Source organism: Benincasa hispida, chromosome 12, assembly GCF_027475165.1.
Source record: "Benincasa hispida cultivar pf3 chromosome 12, pf3_genome.v1.1, whole genome shotgun sequence".
Taxonomy (NCBI): Eukaryota; Viridiplantae; Streptophyta; class Magnoliopsida; order Cucurbitales; family Cucurbitaceae; genus Benincasa; species Benincasa hispida.
The window spans coordinates 76,375,849-76,389,663 of NC_143489.1; the positions used below are offsets into that span (position 1 = coordinate 76,375,849).

The following is a 13,815-nucleotide window of genomic DNA, read 5'->3' on the forward strand; positions in this document are numbered from 1 at the left end:
TGTACCATCAATAGTTGGGTGTACGAAGTAATTATTGACAGTGGGAGTAGTGAAAACATAGTGTCAAAAAAGTTGATTGTTGCTTTCAATCTAAAGGTAGAGATTCACTCGAATCCTAATAAAGTCAGTTGGATCAAAAAAGGGGGAGAGGCAACAGTTCAAGAAAGTTGCACAGTCCCTCTTTCAATAGGTAACATTTACCAAGATCAAATCACTTGTAATGTTTTGGAAATAGACGCCTGTCACTTGCTTTTGAGCAGACCATGGTAGTATGATAACAAGACCCTCCACACTGGCCGTGATAACACCTACGAATTTACATGGATGAGCAAGAAAGTGGTCCTCCTCCCTTTCGGTAAGAATGACAATAATAGAAAGGTATCTTCTAATCTTAAAAAGTAACTTTTTTTTCCTGAAAAATGGTAAAAAATCCATATAGAAGAATGATAATCATCCTATAGCTTATATTGTTAAGCATGATACTTTTGATACCCCCAATCCTTTCACTCTAGATCCTCGAATTTCCAAGCTTTTAAAAGACTTTCCTCCTCTAATAGAAGAACCTAAATCCTTCCCCTCCCTTTTACAATATACAACATCACATAAATCTTATTCCTAAAAGTTCATTAACAAATCTACCCCACTGCAGAATGAGCCCAAAAGAGTATGTAGCTTTATATGAACAATTTCAAACTCTTTTAGAAAAATGCCACATACAACCAAGTCTTAGTCCATGCGCCGTCCCCGCCCTTCTAGCACCAAAAAAGACGGATCTTGGAGACTATGTGTTGATAGCCGGGCCATTAATAAAATCACAATCAAATGTAGATTCCCTATACCCTATTTATCTGATCTATTAGACCAACTAGGAGGAGCTACACTTTTTTCTAAGATAGATCTTAAGAGTGGATATCATCAAATACGAATTCGGTCAGGAGATGAGTGGAATACGGCTTTTAAGACCAATAAAGGCATTTTTGAATGGTTAGTTATGTCTTTGGTCTTTTCAATGCATCTAGCACGTTTATTAGTCTTATGAATCAAATTTTGTTACCTTTTCTAAATAAGTTTGTTGTTTACTTTGATGACATCCTATTTATAGTTCTAATTATAAGGCACATTTAGAACACCTACATTCTCTTTTTATTGTTTTAAAGGAACATGTCTTATATGCTTAAAAAAAATACTCCTTTCTTCAAATTGGATTATAGATCCTAGGTTTCTTAATAAGTTTACAAGGTATTTGAGTAGATCCTAGGAAAATCTAAGCTATTGTTGATTGGCCACAACCTAAATCGATTAAAGAAATCCAAAGCTTCCTAGAATTAGCATCTTTTTACTGAAGGTTCATCAGAAATTCCAGTACACTTGCAACCCATTAACTGCTTGTTTAAAAAGTAATAAGCCTTTTACTTGGACTGATGATCAAACAAAATGTTTTTCTACAATCCCAAGCCTTGAATTTACATGGATAAGTGTTGTTTTAGGATTTCCAAACTTTATTAAATCCTTTGAAGTCATCTAGATGCATTAGGATTGGGATAGGTGTTGTTTTAAGCCAATGGGAACACTATCTTTTGGGTAGAGAATTTCATTAAATGGAACACTATCTTTTAAGTGGTAACTGGCTACCTAGGTCATCGAACCAAATTATTGGTTTAGCCAGCCACTTCTTTGTGTATAAATAGGCTTCCAGCCTTCCATTTAATGATATTCAAATTATCTCTTAAACTTGTGGTGTGTTGCATCACTAAACCCCCTTTAGTTCTCATCCAGATTTTTAAATTTCAAGGCTTGGGATTGTGACATATCATGATGAGAACAAGGATTGTATTTTGTATTTTTATTTTTCTCCTAGTTTTTTTATTTTTCTCTTAGTTTTGTATTTTGTATTTATTTAACTAGGGATTTTTTTGTATGCCTTCAATATGTTTTTAATGGTGTATTTAGCATATTTTTTCTTTTCTCCTACCCATTGCAGAGATTTATGATTTTAGTTTTGGCTTGAAAATGTTATCACTTTAATCTAGACTAGGATGCTATCACTACTTGTAAAATTTTGCATGCAAGTGAGAATTTTTTTTTTTTTTAGAAGTCTTTAATTTTTATTTTTTATTTTTTATTTCTTTTCTTGTTAATGTTTTATTATTGAGAAAATCTAAATGGATAAATCAGTTAATCTCTAATAGGAACAAAGAATTAATTGAACTTGGAATATTAGATTAATAACTTTGAAACCTCTTAGCTAATAATTTGTTGTATGTGGACTTACTTCACTAATTAATCAAAGTGGTATTTTTTTACGACAACATGGTCTAAACTCTAAAGAGAACGTATCCTCTGTTTGTTTCCATTTAGGTAGATTTTAGGTTTAGTTTAGATTATTTCATTTAAGTTTTAGGTTCTTTAGATAAAACTAGGTTTACTAACTTATTCATGCACTTCAATGAAAAGATTGATGGATAATAGCGAACTAGGCTCCACGATAAGAGGAGATACTCGTAATAGAATTGTTCATTATTCTTTGGTTAAATGGGCTTCTTCTATCGTTGAGGATAGGGGTGTGCATCGGCCGGTCGGTGTCGCCGATAACTAACCAAAAAAAGAGTGTAAAATCCGCCTGTACATCAGTTCAGTCGGTTTGGTCTATTTTCTTTCTTTCTTTTTTTTAAGAATAGTCAAGATGAATGAAAAAGAAAAATGAATTGATAATGTATCATTGTTAGGTTAATAAATTAGCAACCTTTTTAATTTTAAATCAGTCATTTTTTTATGAAAAAATTTAAATAAATCAAGTAATGGTTTGAAAATTAGGAACATAAAAAAAATAATAAATCAATATTAAAATAGTAGGCTTGGACTTGGGTTTGAGTTGGTGGTAATGGGCTTACTTTTATACTTATTTTTAAAAAAAATAGAAAAACAAATATATATATATACACATATACTATGAAGCATATATATTTCATGTGAGGCAAAGAATCCGTATCAGACACGTATCAGATACCGATATTTCCAGATATTTCTATCTGACGAGCAATTTGATGTATCTGTTTTTACGCTTACTTTTTTAAAGAAAAAGACAAACAACTCATCTAATCTTTTTCAATCTAAAACTAGACAACCTATCTTTTTAAGCAAGAGAAAATATACCTTCAATGTATCAGTATCTTCGTTTTTTAGAAATATATATTAAAATGATATAAAAAAAATGGCGTATCCTTCATCCTACCCATATCTTAGTTTTTTAGAAATCGACGAATAACCGTATCTAATCGTATCTGTATCATGTAACCGTATCCCTATATATATACGTCGGTCGGTTGGTTTTTAATTTTTTTCCAAAAAAATCGAAAACCAACCAACCAATCTTAATTCGATCAGTTTTGATCGATCGAATTGGTTTTCGGTGCTTTTATGTACACCCTAATTGTGGGATTGAATGGACCTTTAATTTACCCATGTGGCTGAGGCCGGTTATATGGCTAGCTACAAGATGTGTGCAACTCTTTAAAAAGAGGCCACAATTCACAGTTTCAAAATCAAGTCTTGAGAGTTTATTTGAAGGTAAGTGTTGAACCGAACCAAACTGTCAAATATATAAAATAATATTAAAAAAAATCAAACGAATTGCTACATACTCGGTGTCTATGTGTATACTTTTCAAGAAAAGTTGTATATAGTTCATGTATTTTTAAATATCCCATTTTAGTCAAATACTTTCTTAGTAAGTTTAGTTCTTGTATCTTCACAAATAATAAATTTAGTATTTCAAAATATTTCTTTTTTATCAAAATTGGTTAAATATAATTATAATTTTCATGCATAAAAAGATACTGTGTGAATATATTTTTTCAATTTATATAAGGATTGTTAATTATATTATGACTAGATTTAAAATTTATTGAAAATATCGGGATTAAAATTAGACATTAAAAAATAGAGAAATCAAAATGAAAGAAAAATTAAAATACATGGACCAAATTGATATTTCAACATAATCTTTTTCGTATATTGTAAAATTGATTTGAGAATGATTCACGCAAACATGTATAAGAGAATAAAACTAACATATTCAATATTGTAAAATAAAATTATAAAAACCTTTTTAATCTTTAGGTTTTGGATTTAGTTTCTATTTGATCCCTAGATTCTAAAATGTCACATTTTTAGTCACTGAATTTGAGTTTGATTTTAGTTTAGTTTCTAGGTTTCATGTTACAATTTTACCTAAGATTTGAATTTTGTTTCAATTTAGTTCCTACGTTTTAAGATTTTCACTTTTAAACTCGAATTTTTACTAAATATTCACTCTCAATCTCTAGTTCTAATGTCTATCAATTAATTTAAAAGAAGTATAATTTAGTTTCACTACTTTTTTCATCATTCATTAATTTTTAAAATTTCACTTTGTAAATATTTAAAATTAATTAATGGACATGAATGTAAAAGACTAAATAATTTTGTTGTAGCATTGAACATTTGAAAACTATACAATTCAAATCAAACTCAAATTTAAGGACTGAAAATATAACATTTTGAAGCTTATGAATCAAATAAAAACTAAACCTAAATTTTAAAGATTAAAATATAATTTTTTTTCTCTTTCTTTATTCCTGTTTTCTTATACTTATAATAGAACTACAAAATGCATTGTGTCATGGTCATGCTTGTCCAAGGCCTGTTGCCCATGGCCGCATGCCCGATCCAACTCCCTTCTAGCATACTTTCATATCATGTGTTGTATTAGCTTAGTTAGCTTGCTTTCTTTACATTTTCATTGTAAGTGACCACTCGCCCTTTTGCATATGCAAGAGTGCCAGTTGGCTTTTTGTTCAGAATGCACTATATGGGGATAAGACTAATCATCACTTCCCCATACCCGGAGTAGTACTCTATAAAGCTGTTGTTGTTGCTTATTGCTTTCTAGCCTACTACAATCTTTCTTTCTTTATTCACACTCACAAAAACTTCTTACAAAAACCTTTTCTCCAAACCCGTTTTCTAAAACCGTTTTCCCTAAAACGAGGGTGAAGGTTGAGAGAGGCACTCGGTGTGCCACCGGCAGTCCGTATTCGAGTTGGCTGACTTGTTCGTGAGCGGGAACAAGTGCCGCACAATCGCTAAGAGAAGCTTTCGAAAGAGCGATTGTGACAGTTGGTATCAAAACCAGGTTGGCTCATAGAGGGAAAGATCAGTGATCATGTCGGCGACGAAGAATCTGAACAAGTCCCATGTGGATAGGTTGGTAGAGATGGAAGAGCAAATGCTCTACCTGAGAGAGGTCCCGGATAATATCCATTTCCTAGAGACTCGGCTACAAGAAGTTGCTGAGAAAGGCGATGGAATTGATGCGGTAGTGGGCCGCCTAGACGGATTACCCGTCAGAGAATTGATGATGAGAGTAGAGACCCTCGAGACCAAAACAGCACGGTCCGGCAGCTTTGAACGCGGCGATAGCTCATCGGGCTCTGTTGCCCACATAGAGGAGCGCGTCGAAGAGCTAGACGGCTCCCAAAAAGCAATACTTCAGATGGTAACCGATTTGTCTGAAGACTTTCGGTCAGCCCTTGACGTCGTCAGAGCCGAGATAGCGGATGTGAGCGCAAGGGTGAATCTCACCATCCGAGCGGTAGGGAACCAAGCCCCATCTAGGGGAGCAATGGCAGTAAGCAAAATAAAAATCCCAGAACCGAAACCTTCTGTGGGGTGCGAGAAGCAAAAGCCCTGGAAAACTTTATCTTCGACCTTGAACAATACTTCAAGGCGACGAACACAGTGACTGAAGAGTCGAAAGTCACACTAGCAACGATGCATCTGGTTGAAGATGCAAAACTATGGTGGAGATCACGATTTACAGACATACAGGAAGGACGATGCACTATTGATACTTGGGATAGATTGAAACAAGAACTTCGCTCGCAGTTCTTCCCTGAAAATGTCGAGATCTTGGCTCGACGAAATCTTCGAGAGCTGAAGCAAACAGGTAATATCAGGGACTACGTAAAACAGTTTGCAGGACTCATGTTGGACATACGAGATATGTCCGAGAAAGACAAGGTTTTTTTCTTTGTCAAAGGGCTGAAACCATGGGCGAAATCAAAATTATATGAACAAAGAGTACATGATCTCCCCTCTACCTATGCGGCAGCTAAACGGCTATACGACCTTAGCACTGACTCACAAGATGTGAGGAAGTAGTCAACTTTCTCAAATGGGGGAAACAGAAACAGTCGTTCCAGTCCTCCTAGACCTGGGGGAGGAGACAAGAACACAGGGGGGGACCGTAAACCATCCCAACCGAGATCAGGAAACAACTGGCGGGGGTCGCCGCAACAGCATAACAATTACAATTGCCTCCTGTCTTGTTTCATATGTAGAAGGCCACACAGGGCGAGCAAATGTCCAAATCGGAACGCGTTCAATGCTTTTCAAGCCACATTAGCCTCTAGTTCCGAAGACAAGGCTGAACTGGAGGAGACAGTAATCGAGCCAGCTGTAGAAATTGAGAATCCTAGGATGGGGGCATTGAAATTCTTATCTGCCCTCCAGAAGAAAATGGGAAAGGCGACGGAGCCACTAGAGAGAGGACTCGTGTATGTGGATGCTTGGGTCAACCAAAGATCGGCCAAGAGCACTATGGTCGACTTTGGGGCCACCCATAACTTCATGATTGAAACGGAAGCCCGTCGCCTGAACTTGACCTGGGAAAGAGATGCAGGGAAGATGAAAGCTATGAATTCTGTAGCCCTACCGATTACGGGGATAGCGAAGAGAACTCCGGTGAAGTTAGGAGACTAGAAGGGCCTCATTGACTTCGTGATTGTCAAGATGGATGATTTCGACGTGGTATTGGGGATGGAGTTCCTACTTGAACATAAAGTTATACCAATGCCCCTCGCCAAATGTCTAGTCATTACCGGATCTACACCTACCGTAGTTCAAGCCAGTATCAAGCAGCCAAATGGGGTGAGAATGATCTCAGCCCTCCAATTGAAGAAAGGCCTGGCCCACGACGAACCCACGTTCATGGCCATCCCGATAGAATCAGTTGAAACCACTGAAGAGAAGATCCCCCAAGACGTTCTATTTGTCTTGGAAGAGTATCGAGATGTCATGCCTAAAAGTTTGCCCAAGTCCTTACCCCCATAAAGGGGGATTGACCATGAGATTGAGTTGTTACCAGGGGCAAAGCCGCCCGCCAAGAATGCATATCGGATGGCCCCGCCAGAATTGGCCGAACTTCGAAAACAATTAGACGAATTGTTAGATGCAGGATTTATCAGACCGGCAAAGGCCCCTTACGAAGCCTCAGTACTGTTTCAGAAGAAGAAGGATGGGAGCCTCCGGTTGTGCATCGACTATCGAGCCTTGAACAAGCTCACAGTCCGCAACAAATATCCCCTTCCTATCATTACTGATTTATTTGATCGGCTTCACGGTGCTAAGTATTTCTCGAAGCTGGACCTGCGGTCAGGATATTATCAGGTTCGAATTGCTGAATGAGACGAACCTAAGACGACTTATGTCACGAGATATGGAGCCTTCGAATTCCTCGTGATGCCCTTTGGCCTCACCAATGCTCCAGTAACTTTCTGTACCTTAATAAACCAAGTGTTTCACGAATACCTCGACAAATTCGTCGTAGTGTATCTTGATGACATTGTAGTCTATAGTGCATCGCTGGAGGACCATCGACATCACCTCCAACTAGTCTTCGAAAAGCTGAGGAAAAATCAGTTGTATGTAAAGAGAGAGAAGTGCTCCTTTGCCCAAGAACGCATAAATTTCCTCGGCCACGTGATTGAATGTGGTCGGATTGGTATGGAAGAGGGCAAGGTGGCCGCGATCAGAGACTGGAGGATACCATCATCCGTGACCGAACTACAATCCTTCCTTGGACTAGCCAACTACTATAGGCGGTTCGTAGAAGGATTCTCAAGAAGAACAGGGTCATTAACCGAACTGCTAAAGAAAGATAGCCAATGGAGCTGGACTCCTGAATGTCAAGCTGCCTTTGAGGGCTTGAAGAAAGTGATGATGGAGGGGCCGGTCCTCGGAATTTTCGACGTGACCAAGCCATTTGAAGTAGAGACTGATGCTTCTAACTTTGCATTGGGCGGTGTCCTCCTCCAAGACGAACACCCCATCGCGTATGAAAGTAGGAAACTAAATGATGCCGAACGGAGGTATGCCGCCTCCAAGAAAGAGATGTTAGCAGTAGTTCACTGCTTGAAGGCCTGGAGACAGTATCTCTTGGGGGCTAAGTTCGTGGTCAAGACCGACAACAACTCCATTTGCCACTTCTTCAACCAACTGAAGTTGTCGTCGAAACAGGCACGATGGCAGGAGTGTCTAGCGGAGTTCAACTTCCAATTCGAACATAGACCGGGGAAAAGTAACCAAGCGGCCGATGCTCTTAGTCGAAAGAGCGAACATGTGGCCCTGTGCATGTTCGCCCGCCTACAAGCAAGTACATTGAGTGCAACAGTACGAGAAACTGTCAAAACTCACTTGACAAATGACACAGCAGCGCAGGCCATCATACAGTTGGCCAAAGAGGGGAAGACACGCCAATTTTGGGTGGAAGACGGTCTACTATACACCAAAGGAAATCGCCTCTACATCCCCAGATCCGGGGAGTTACGAAGGTCGCTGATGAAGGAGTGTCACGACACACCGTGGGCAGGACATAATGGTTGATAAAGGACTTATGCCCTCCTAAAACAAGGCTACTACTGGCCAAGCCTTCGAGACGATGTCATGCAATTTACCAAGACTTGCCTTGTCTTCCAACAAGACAAGGTCGAAAGGGCGAAATTAGCGGGTCTGCTGGAACCCCTACCTGTGCCCTCTAGACCATGGGAGAGCATGTCTCTCGACTTCATCACCCATTTGCCCAAGGTGGGAGAGTTCGAATCAATCCTTGTTATCATCAACCGGTTCTCAAAATATGCCACTTTCATCCCAATGCCAAAAATGTGCACAGCCGTGATGACTGCCCAGCTATTCTTCAAACACATCGTGAAATTATGGGGCGTCCCCGCGAGCATTGTTAGTAATCGGGACAGAAGATTCACTGGGACATTTTGGACAGAATTGTTCAAAATATTGGGGTCAACACTGAACATCTCCTCTAGCTATCATCCCCAAACTGATGACCAGACGGAACGCTTCAATAGTATGCTCGAGGAATATCTGCTTCACTTTATCGACACTAGGCAGAAGAACTGGGTCCAGTTGTTAGATGTGGCTCAGTTCAGCTTCAATAGCCAACAGAGTTCCGCGACCGGAAAAACGCCCTTCGAAGTGGTGTGCGGTAGACAGCCACTCATGCCACACTTGGTGGACCACCCTTATGCAGGCAAAAGTCCTCAGGAACATAACTTCACTAAAGAGTGGAACAAAACCTCTAAGATAGCTCGCGCCTACCTAGAAAGAGCACGAAGAAGGATGAAGAAGTGGGCTGATAAGAAGCAAAGGGCCCTCGAGTTTCAAGCTGGGGACAAGGTCCTGATTAAGCTATGAACGGAACAGTTTCGTTTTCGAGGCCAGAGAGACCAACGGCTAGTAAGGAAATATGAAGGTCCAGTGGAGGTAATTGAGAAGGTCAGGAGAACCTCTTATAAGGTTCAGTTACCCTCATGGATGAAGATTCATCCTGTCATCCATGTGAGTATCCTGAAACCCTATCATCCCGATCCCGAGGATGAACAACGAAACATGCTAAGGCGCCCACCAGTCACGATGAAGAATTCCGCTGAGAAAGAAGTTGCACAAATCTTCAATAAACATACGCGTCGTATTGGAAGACCTAGACGAGAACTGACAGAGTTCTTAGTGAAATGGAAGGATCTCCCCGATGAAGAGATCAGTTGGGAGCGGGTCGAAGATTTGAAGAATGCAGCTCCAGCCATCGCAGATTTTGAACAAGGTCGGTTGACGGGGACGTCAACCAATTAAGTGGGGGAGAATGTCACGGTCATGCTTGTCCAGGGCCTGTTGCCCATAGCCGCATGCCTGATCCAACCTCCTTCTAGCATACCTTCATATCATGTGTTGTATTAGCTTAGTTAGCTTGCTTTCTTTACATTTTCATTGTAAGTGACCACTCGCCCTTTTGCATATGCAAGGGTGCCAGTTGGCTTTTTGTTCAGAATGCACTATATGGGGATAAGACTAATCATCACTTCCCCATACCCGGAGTAGTACTATATAAAGCTGTTGTTGTTGCTTATTGCTTTCTAGCCTACTACAATCTTTCTTTCTTTATTCACACTCACAAAAACTTCTTACGAAAACCTTTTCTCCAAACCCGTTTTCTAAAACCGTTTTCCCTAAAACGGGGGTGGAAGTTGCGAGAGGCACTCGGTGTGCCACCGGCAGTCCATATTCGAGTTGGCTGACTTGTTCGTGAGCGGGAACAAGTGTCGCACAATCGATAAGAAAAGCTTCCGAAAGAGCGATTGTGACACATTGCATGTACTTCTTACTAGTTTATTTCAAATATTCAAAAATCCAAATTGAATAATTTTGAAATTTAGATTAGAAGTAACATTTCAAGATTTAAAAACTAACCATTTGATTTTTTTTAGTTTTTAAAAATTAAGCCTATAAACACACATTTCACCTCATATTTTGTTTTGTTATTTATTGTTTATCCATGTTTTAAAAAACTCGGTCAAGTTTAAAAAACTAAAAAGAAAGTAGTTTTTAAAATTTTGTTTTCTAATTTTGAATTTGGCTAAGATTCAATTCTTTTACTTTGCATGAAATTGAGAGAAAATGGACTTAATTTAAAAAATTAAAAACAAAAATCAAAGAAAAATTACTTTTTTTAAGAATATATATATTTGGTTCATGTGTTTTCAAAATGTTCGTTTTTAGTCCATGAGGTTTTAAGAATATGTTTAAAAGGTTTTTGAAGTTATTTTTTAAATTTCTAATAAAATTATTATATAATGTTTTTTAAAAAATAATTTTAGATAGGAAGATAATTTTAAAAAAAAAAAAATTTAATTGAAAATGTCATATAATGATGATGATGATGTCAAAGACTAAAATAAAGAGTTAGCAAAAATCTTCATAAAACTAAATTAAATATTTTATTTTTAAGAGTTTAGAGATCAAAATAAAATAATATTCAAAGTTTAAAGACTAAAATAAATATTTCTAAAAGTTTAGAGATCAAAATATAATGTTATTGGAAGTCTAGGACCAAAATAAGATTTAAACCATAATAATAAGAATAATAATAATAATAAAAGAAAGAGAAAATGCAGAGAACGTGGGGGAAATGCTCGAGGAGGGACGTGGCCGATAACCGTCTCAACCGCCAAATCGCTTCAACAAAAACCAATTAAACAAATTAAAAAAAATGAACTCAAAATCTTCAAGCATAAATCTGCAAGAACAAACCCCTGCATGCTCAAACACTATCACAGTAACCATTTTTCTGCGAAAAGAAAAAGTTTGAAGATGGAGTCGGGGAAATTTAGTGCTCTGTGAGTGGAAAGCAACAATGGAAGAAAGAGGATCACATGAAGTTTTAAGAAAAGGGCCATGGAAACTTGAGGAAGATGAAGTACTTTTAAACCATGTTAACCGTTTCGGCCCCAGAGACTGGAGCTCCATTCGATCCAAAGGCCTTCTTCAGCGGACCGGCAAGTCTTGCCGTCTTCGTTGGGTTAATAAACTCAGACCCAACTTGAAAAAGTAACCAATTTTTGCTTGACCGCCATTAATTTCCTTTCGTTCATTTCTGCTTTAGGTTTTCTTGATGAATTTGAAGGTGTTTCATGTGGGTTGGGGGTTGAGGGTTTTCATGTTCAGTTTTTGTTGTTTGTTCTATCTCTTTTATGTACGAGTTTATTTGTGTCTGCAAACTGTTTGAGAAAATGACCGGTAGAGTAATTTCTGGATTATGCTTCTTCTGATTGTGGTATGGACCTTTTTTCGGCGAGACTCTGATTTATTTTCTTAGAATATGAACTTATGTGTTTTGTTATTCTGTGTTCCCCTAAATCCGGCAAGTGGGTTGTTTTTGTTGACTGTTTTATCTATGTGACTGCAAACTGTTTGTGAAAATGTCTAAAGAGATGTTGCAATTCATGGCTTTTTCTCACACGAGATTTGGAATTTAATTTCTTAGAATTTGCGCTTATGTGTTTGATTTTTTTGTGCTCCCTCATTTCCGGCAAGGGGGTGCAAGTTCACAGCAGAGGAGGAAAGAGTGGTGATAGAATTGCAGGCACAGTTGGGGAACAAATGGGCGAAGATAGCGACTTACTTGCCCGGCCGGACTGATAATGATGTGAAGAATTTTTGGAGTAGCAGGCAGAAGAGATTGGCTAGGCTTCTGCAGACATCAACTGCTCCATCCAAATTGCAGAGAAGCGCTAAAAAGGAAAAGCCAGTTCATTTTGATGTTCCCTCCATGGAGGTATTTTCTTTGTTAAATTAATATCTCGTTATGTCTTGGATCCAAAATTTCTTGTAGTTTTGTAGTTGGTTTTAATTTTCTCAGAGTTTTAGGACTTCTAGTTTTGATTAAGTTGCAAGAATAGTCCGGACTGAGATGCTTAATGGTCATTTCGAAGACGAAATATGAGCGCTGCTTTTTCTTGTGTTAAAATGGATTATGGTGATTAATGTTGTTGGTTTGATTTGATCTTTATCAATTTGCTAACAAGATCTTATGATCGAAGGGCATTATGACATGGCACTTCTTTTTGTTGAAGTTACTTTAGATTTTGGTGATTTGTTCAATTTCTATAACTGGTTTCTCCTACTTTCAAGGCACCAAAGCTAAGCTCTGCATCAGAGGGGGAGTCATCTTCAAGGCCAATGTCGTGTTCGTCTTCCTGTTGTGCCGACAATGCTGAAGCTGTTAATATGTTCTGCTCGTTGCCAGATCTGTACAGTCCCAAATTATTTGGTTTTGGACAAGACTTTCTTCAACCTGAATTCAACTCGTTTCAGACGACAATCAAATCCGAACCACAAACCAGTTACCCCTCAACCAATTTCCACAAACAACCACTGAGTTCAACATTCTCATCTCAAGGACTCCATGATCCCAACTTTGATGTGTTTCTTGAAGCTTTGGATGTTTCTCAATTAAATAACGAAGTTCAATTTCCATTCGGGCTACAGTTCTACGAACCGATGGGATGTTGCTCAAGTCATGATGTTGTAAGGGAGAACGTTGACAACCCAGAAAGCTTCTTCAGTGAGTTCCCTGCAGACATATTTGATCATATAGAACCACTTCCGAGCTCGCCAGATAACTGATACTTTGTCCCTTTCATTTCTGTAAAATGTTTGCAACTTTGATTTGCATCTGTATCTGTGAAATTCATGTGTAATGTTTTGTCTAATCAATTGGCCTATATTACAGAATGTGTTTGTTTTCTCATTTGAACTTGTAAAGTGAAAAGTATTCAGATTTCAGCATGTTTTTTCCTTTCAGTTGCAAGAATTTTTTAAGCAGTTAAATCTTAACAAGTATAATTATTATATCCTATTATTATTATAGTTTCTAATTTTCTCAATGGGAGAACTTGCCAAATTAATATAATGTTTAAAAGGGAGAAAAGCTTAATGTTTTATATCTAAACTTGTCAAAATTGTATTCATTTTCACCATAAACTTTCAATTTCATCCACTTAAGATCAGTATTGCAATTTTTAACATTTGTTAATTCAATTACTAGTTTTAACCAAAAAAAAAAAAAAACAAACAAACAAACAAAACAATACAAAAATCTTTATAATCTCACTAACATCAATAATATCAAGTTTTAGACAAATTTTA

At 37.8% G+C, this 13,815-nt stretch overlaps 1 protein-coding gene across 2 annotated transcripts; it reads left to right on the forward strand.

Annotated features, from left to right (window-relative positions):
- Nucleotides 1-229: 229 nt before the first annotated feature.
- LOC120092641 (transcription factor DUO1-like) lies at nucleotides 230-13,520 on the forward strand. 2 transcript variants are annotated; one of them, XM_039050786.2, is made up of 3 exons: nucleotides 230-355; nucleotides 12,202-12,442; nucleotides 12,799-13,520. In XM_039050786.2, the coding sequence occupies exons 1-3, from the start codon at nucleotides 321-323 to the stop codon at nucleotides 13,291-13,293; spliced, it is 771 nt and encodes a 256-aa protein (XP_038906714.1). In that variant the 5' UTR covers nucleotides 230-320; the 3' UTR covers nucleotides 13,294-13,520. The 2 variants fall into 2 exon arrangements, with proteins under 2 accessions (XP_038906714.1, XP_038906713.1); XM_039050785.2 differs by lacking the exon at nucleotides 230-355 and adding an exon at nucleotides 11,351-11,715.
- Nucleotides 13,521-13,815: the final 295 nt, after the last annotated feature.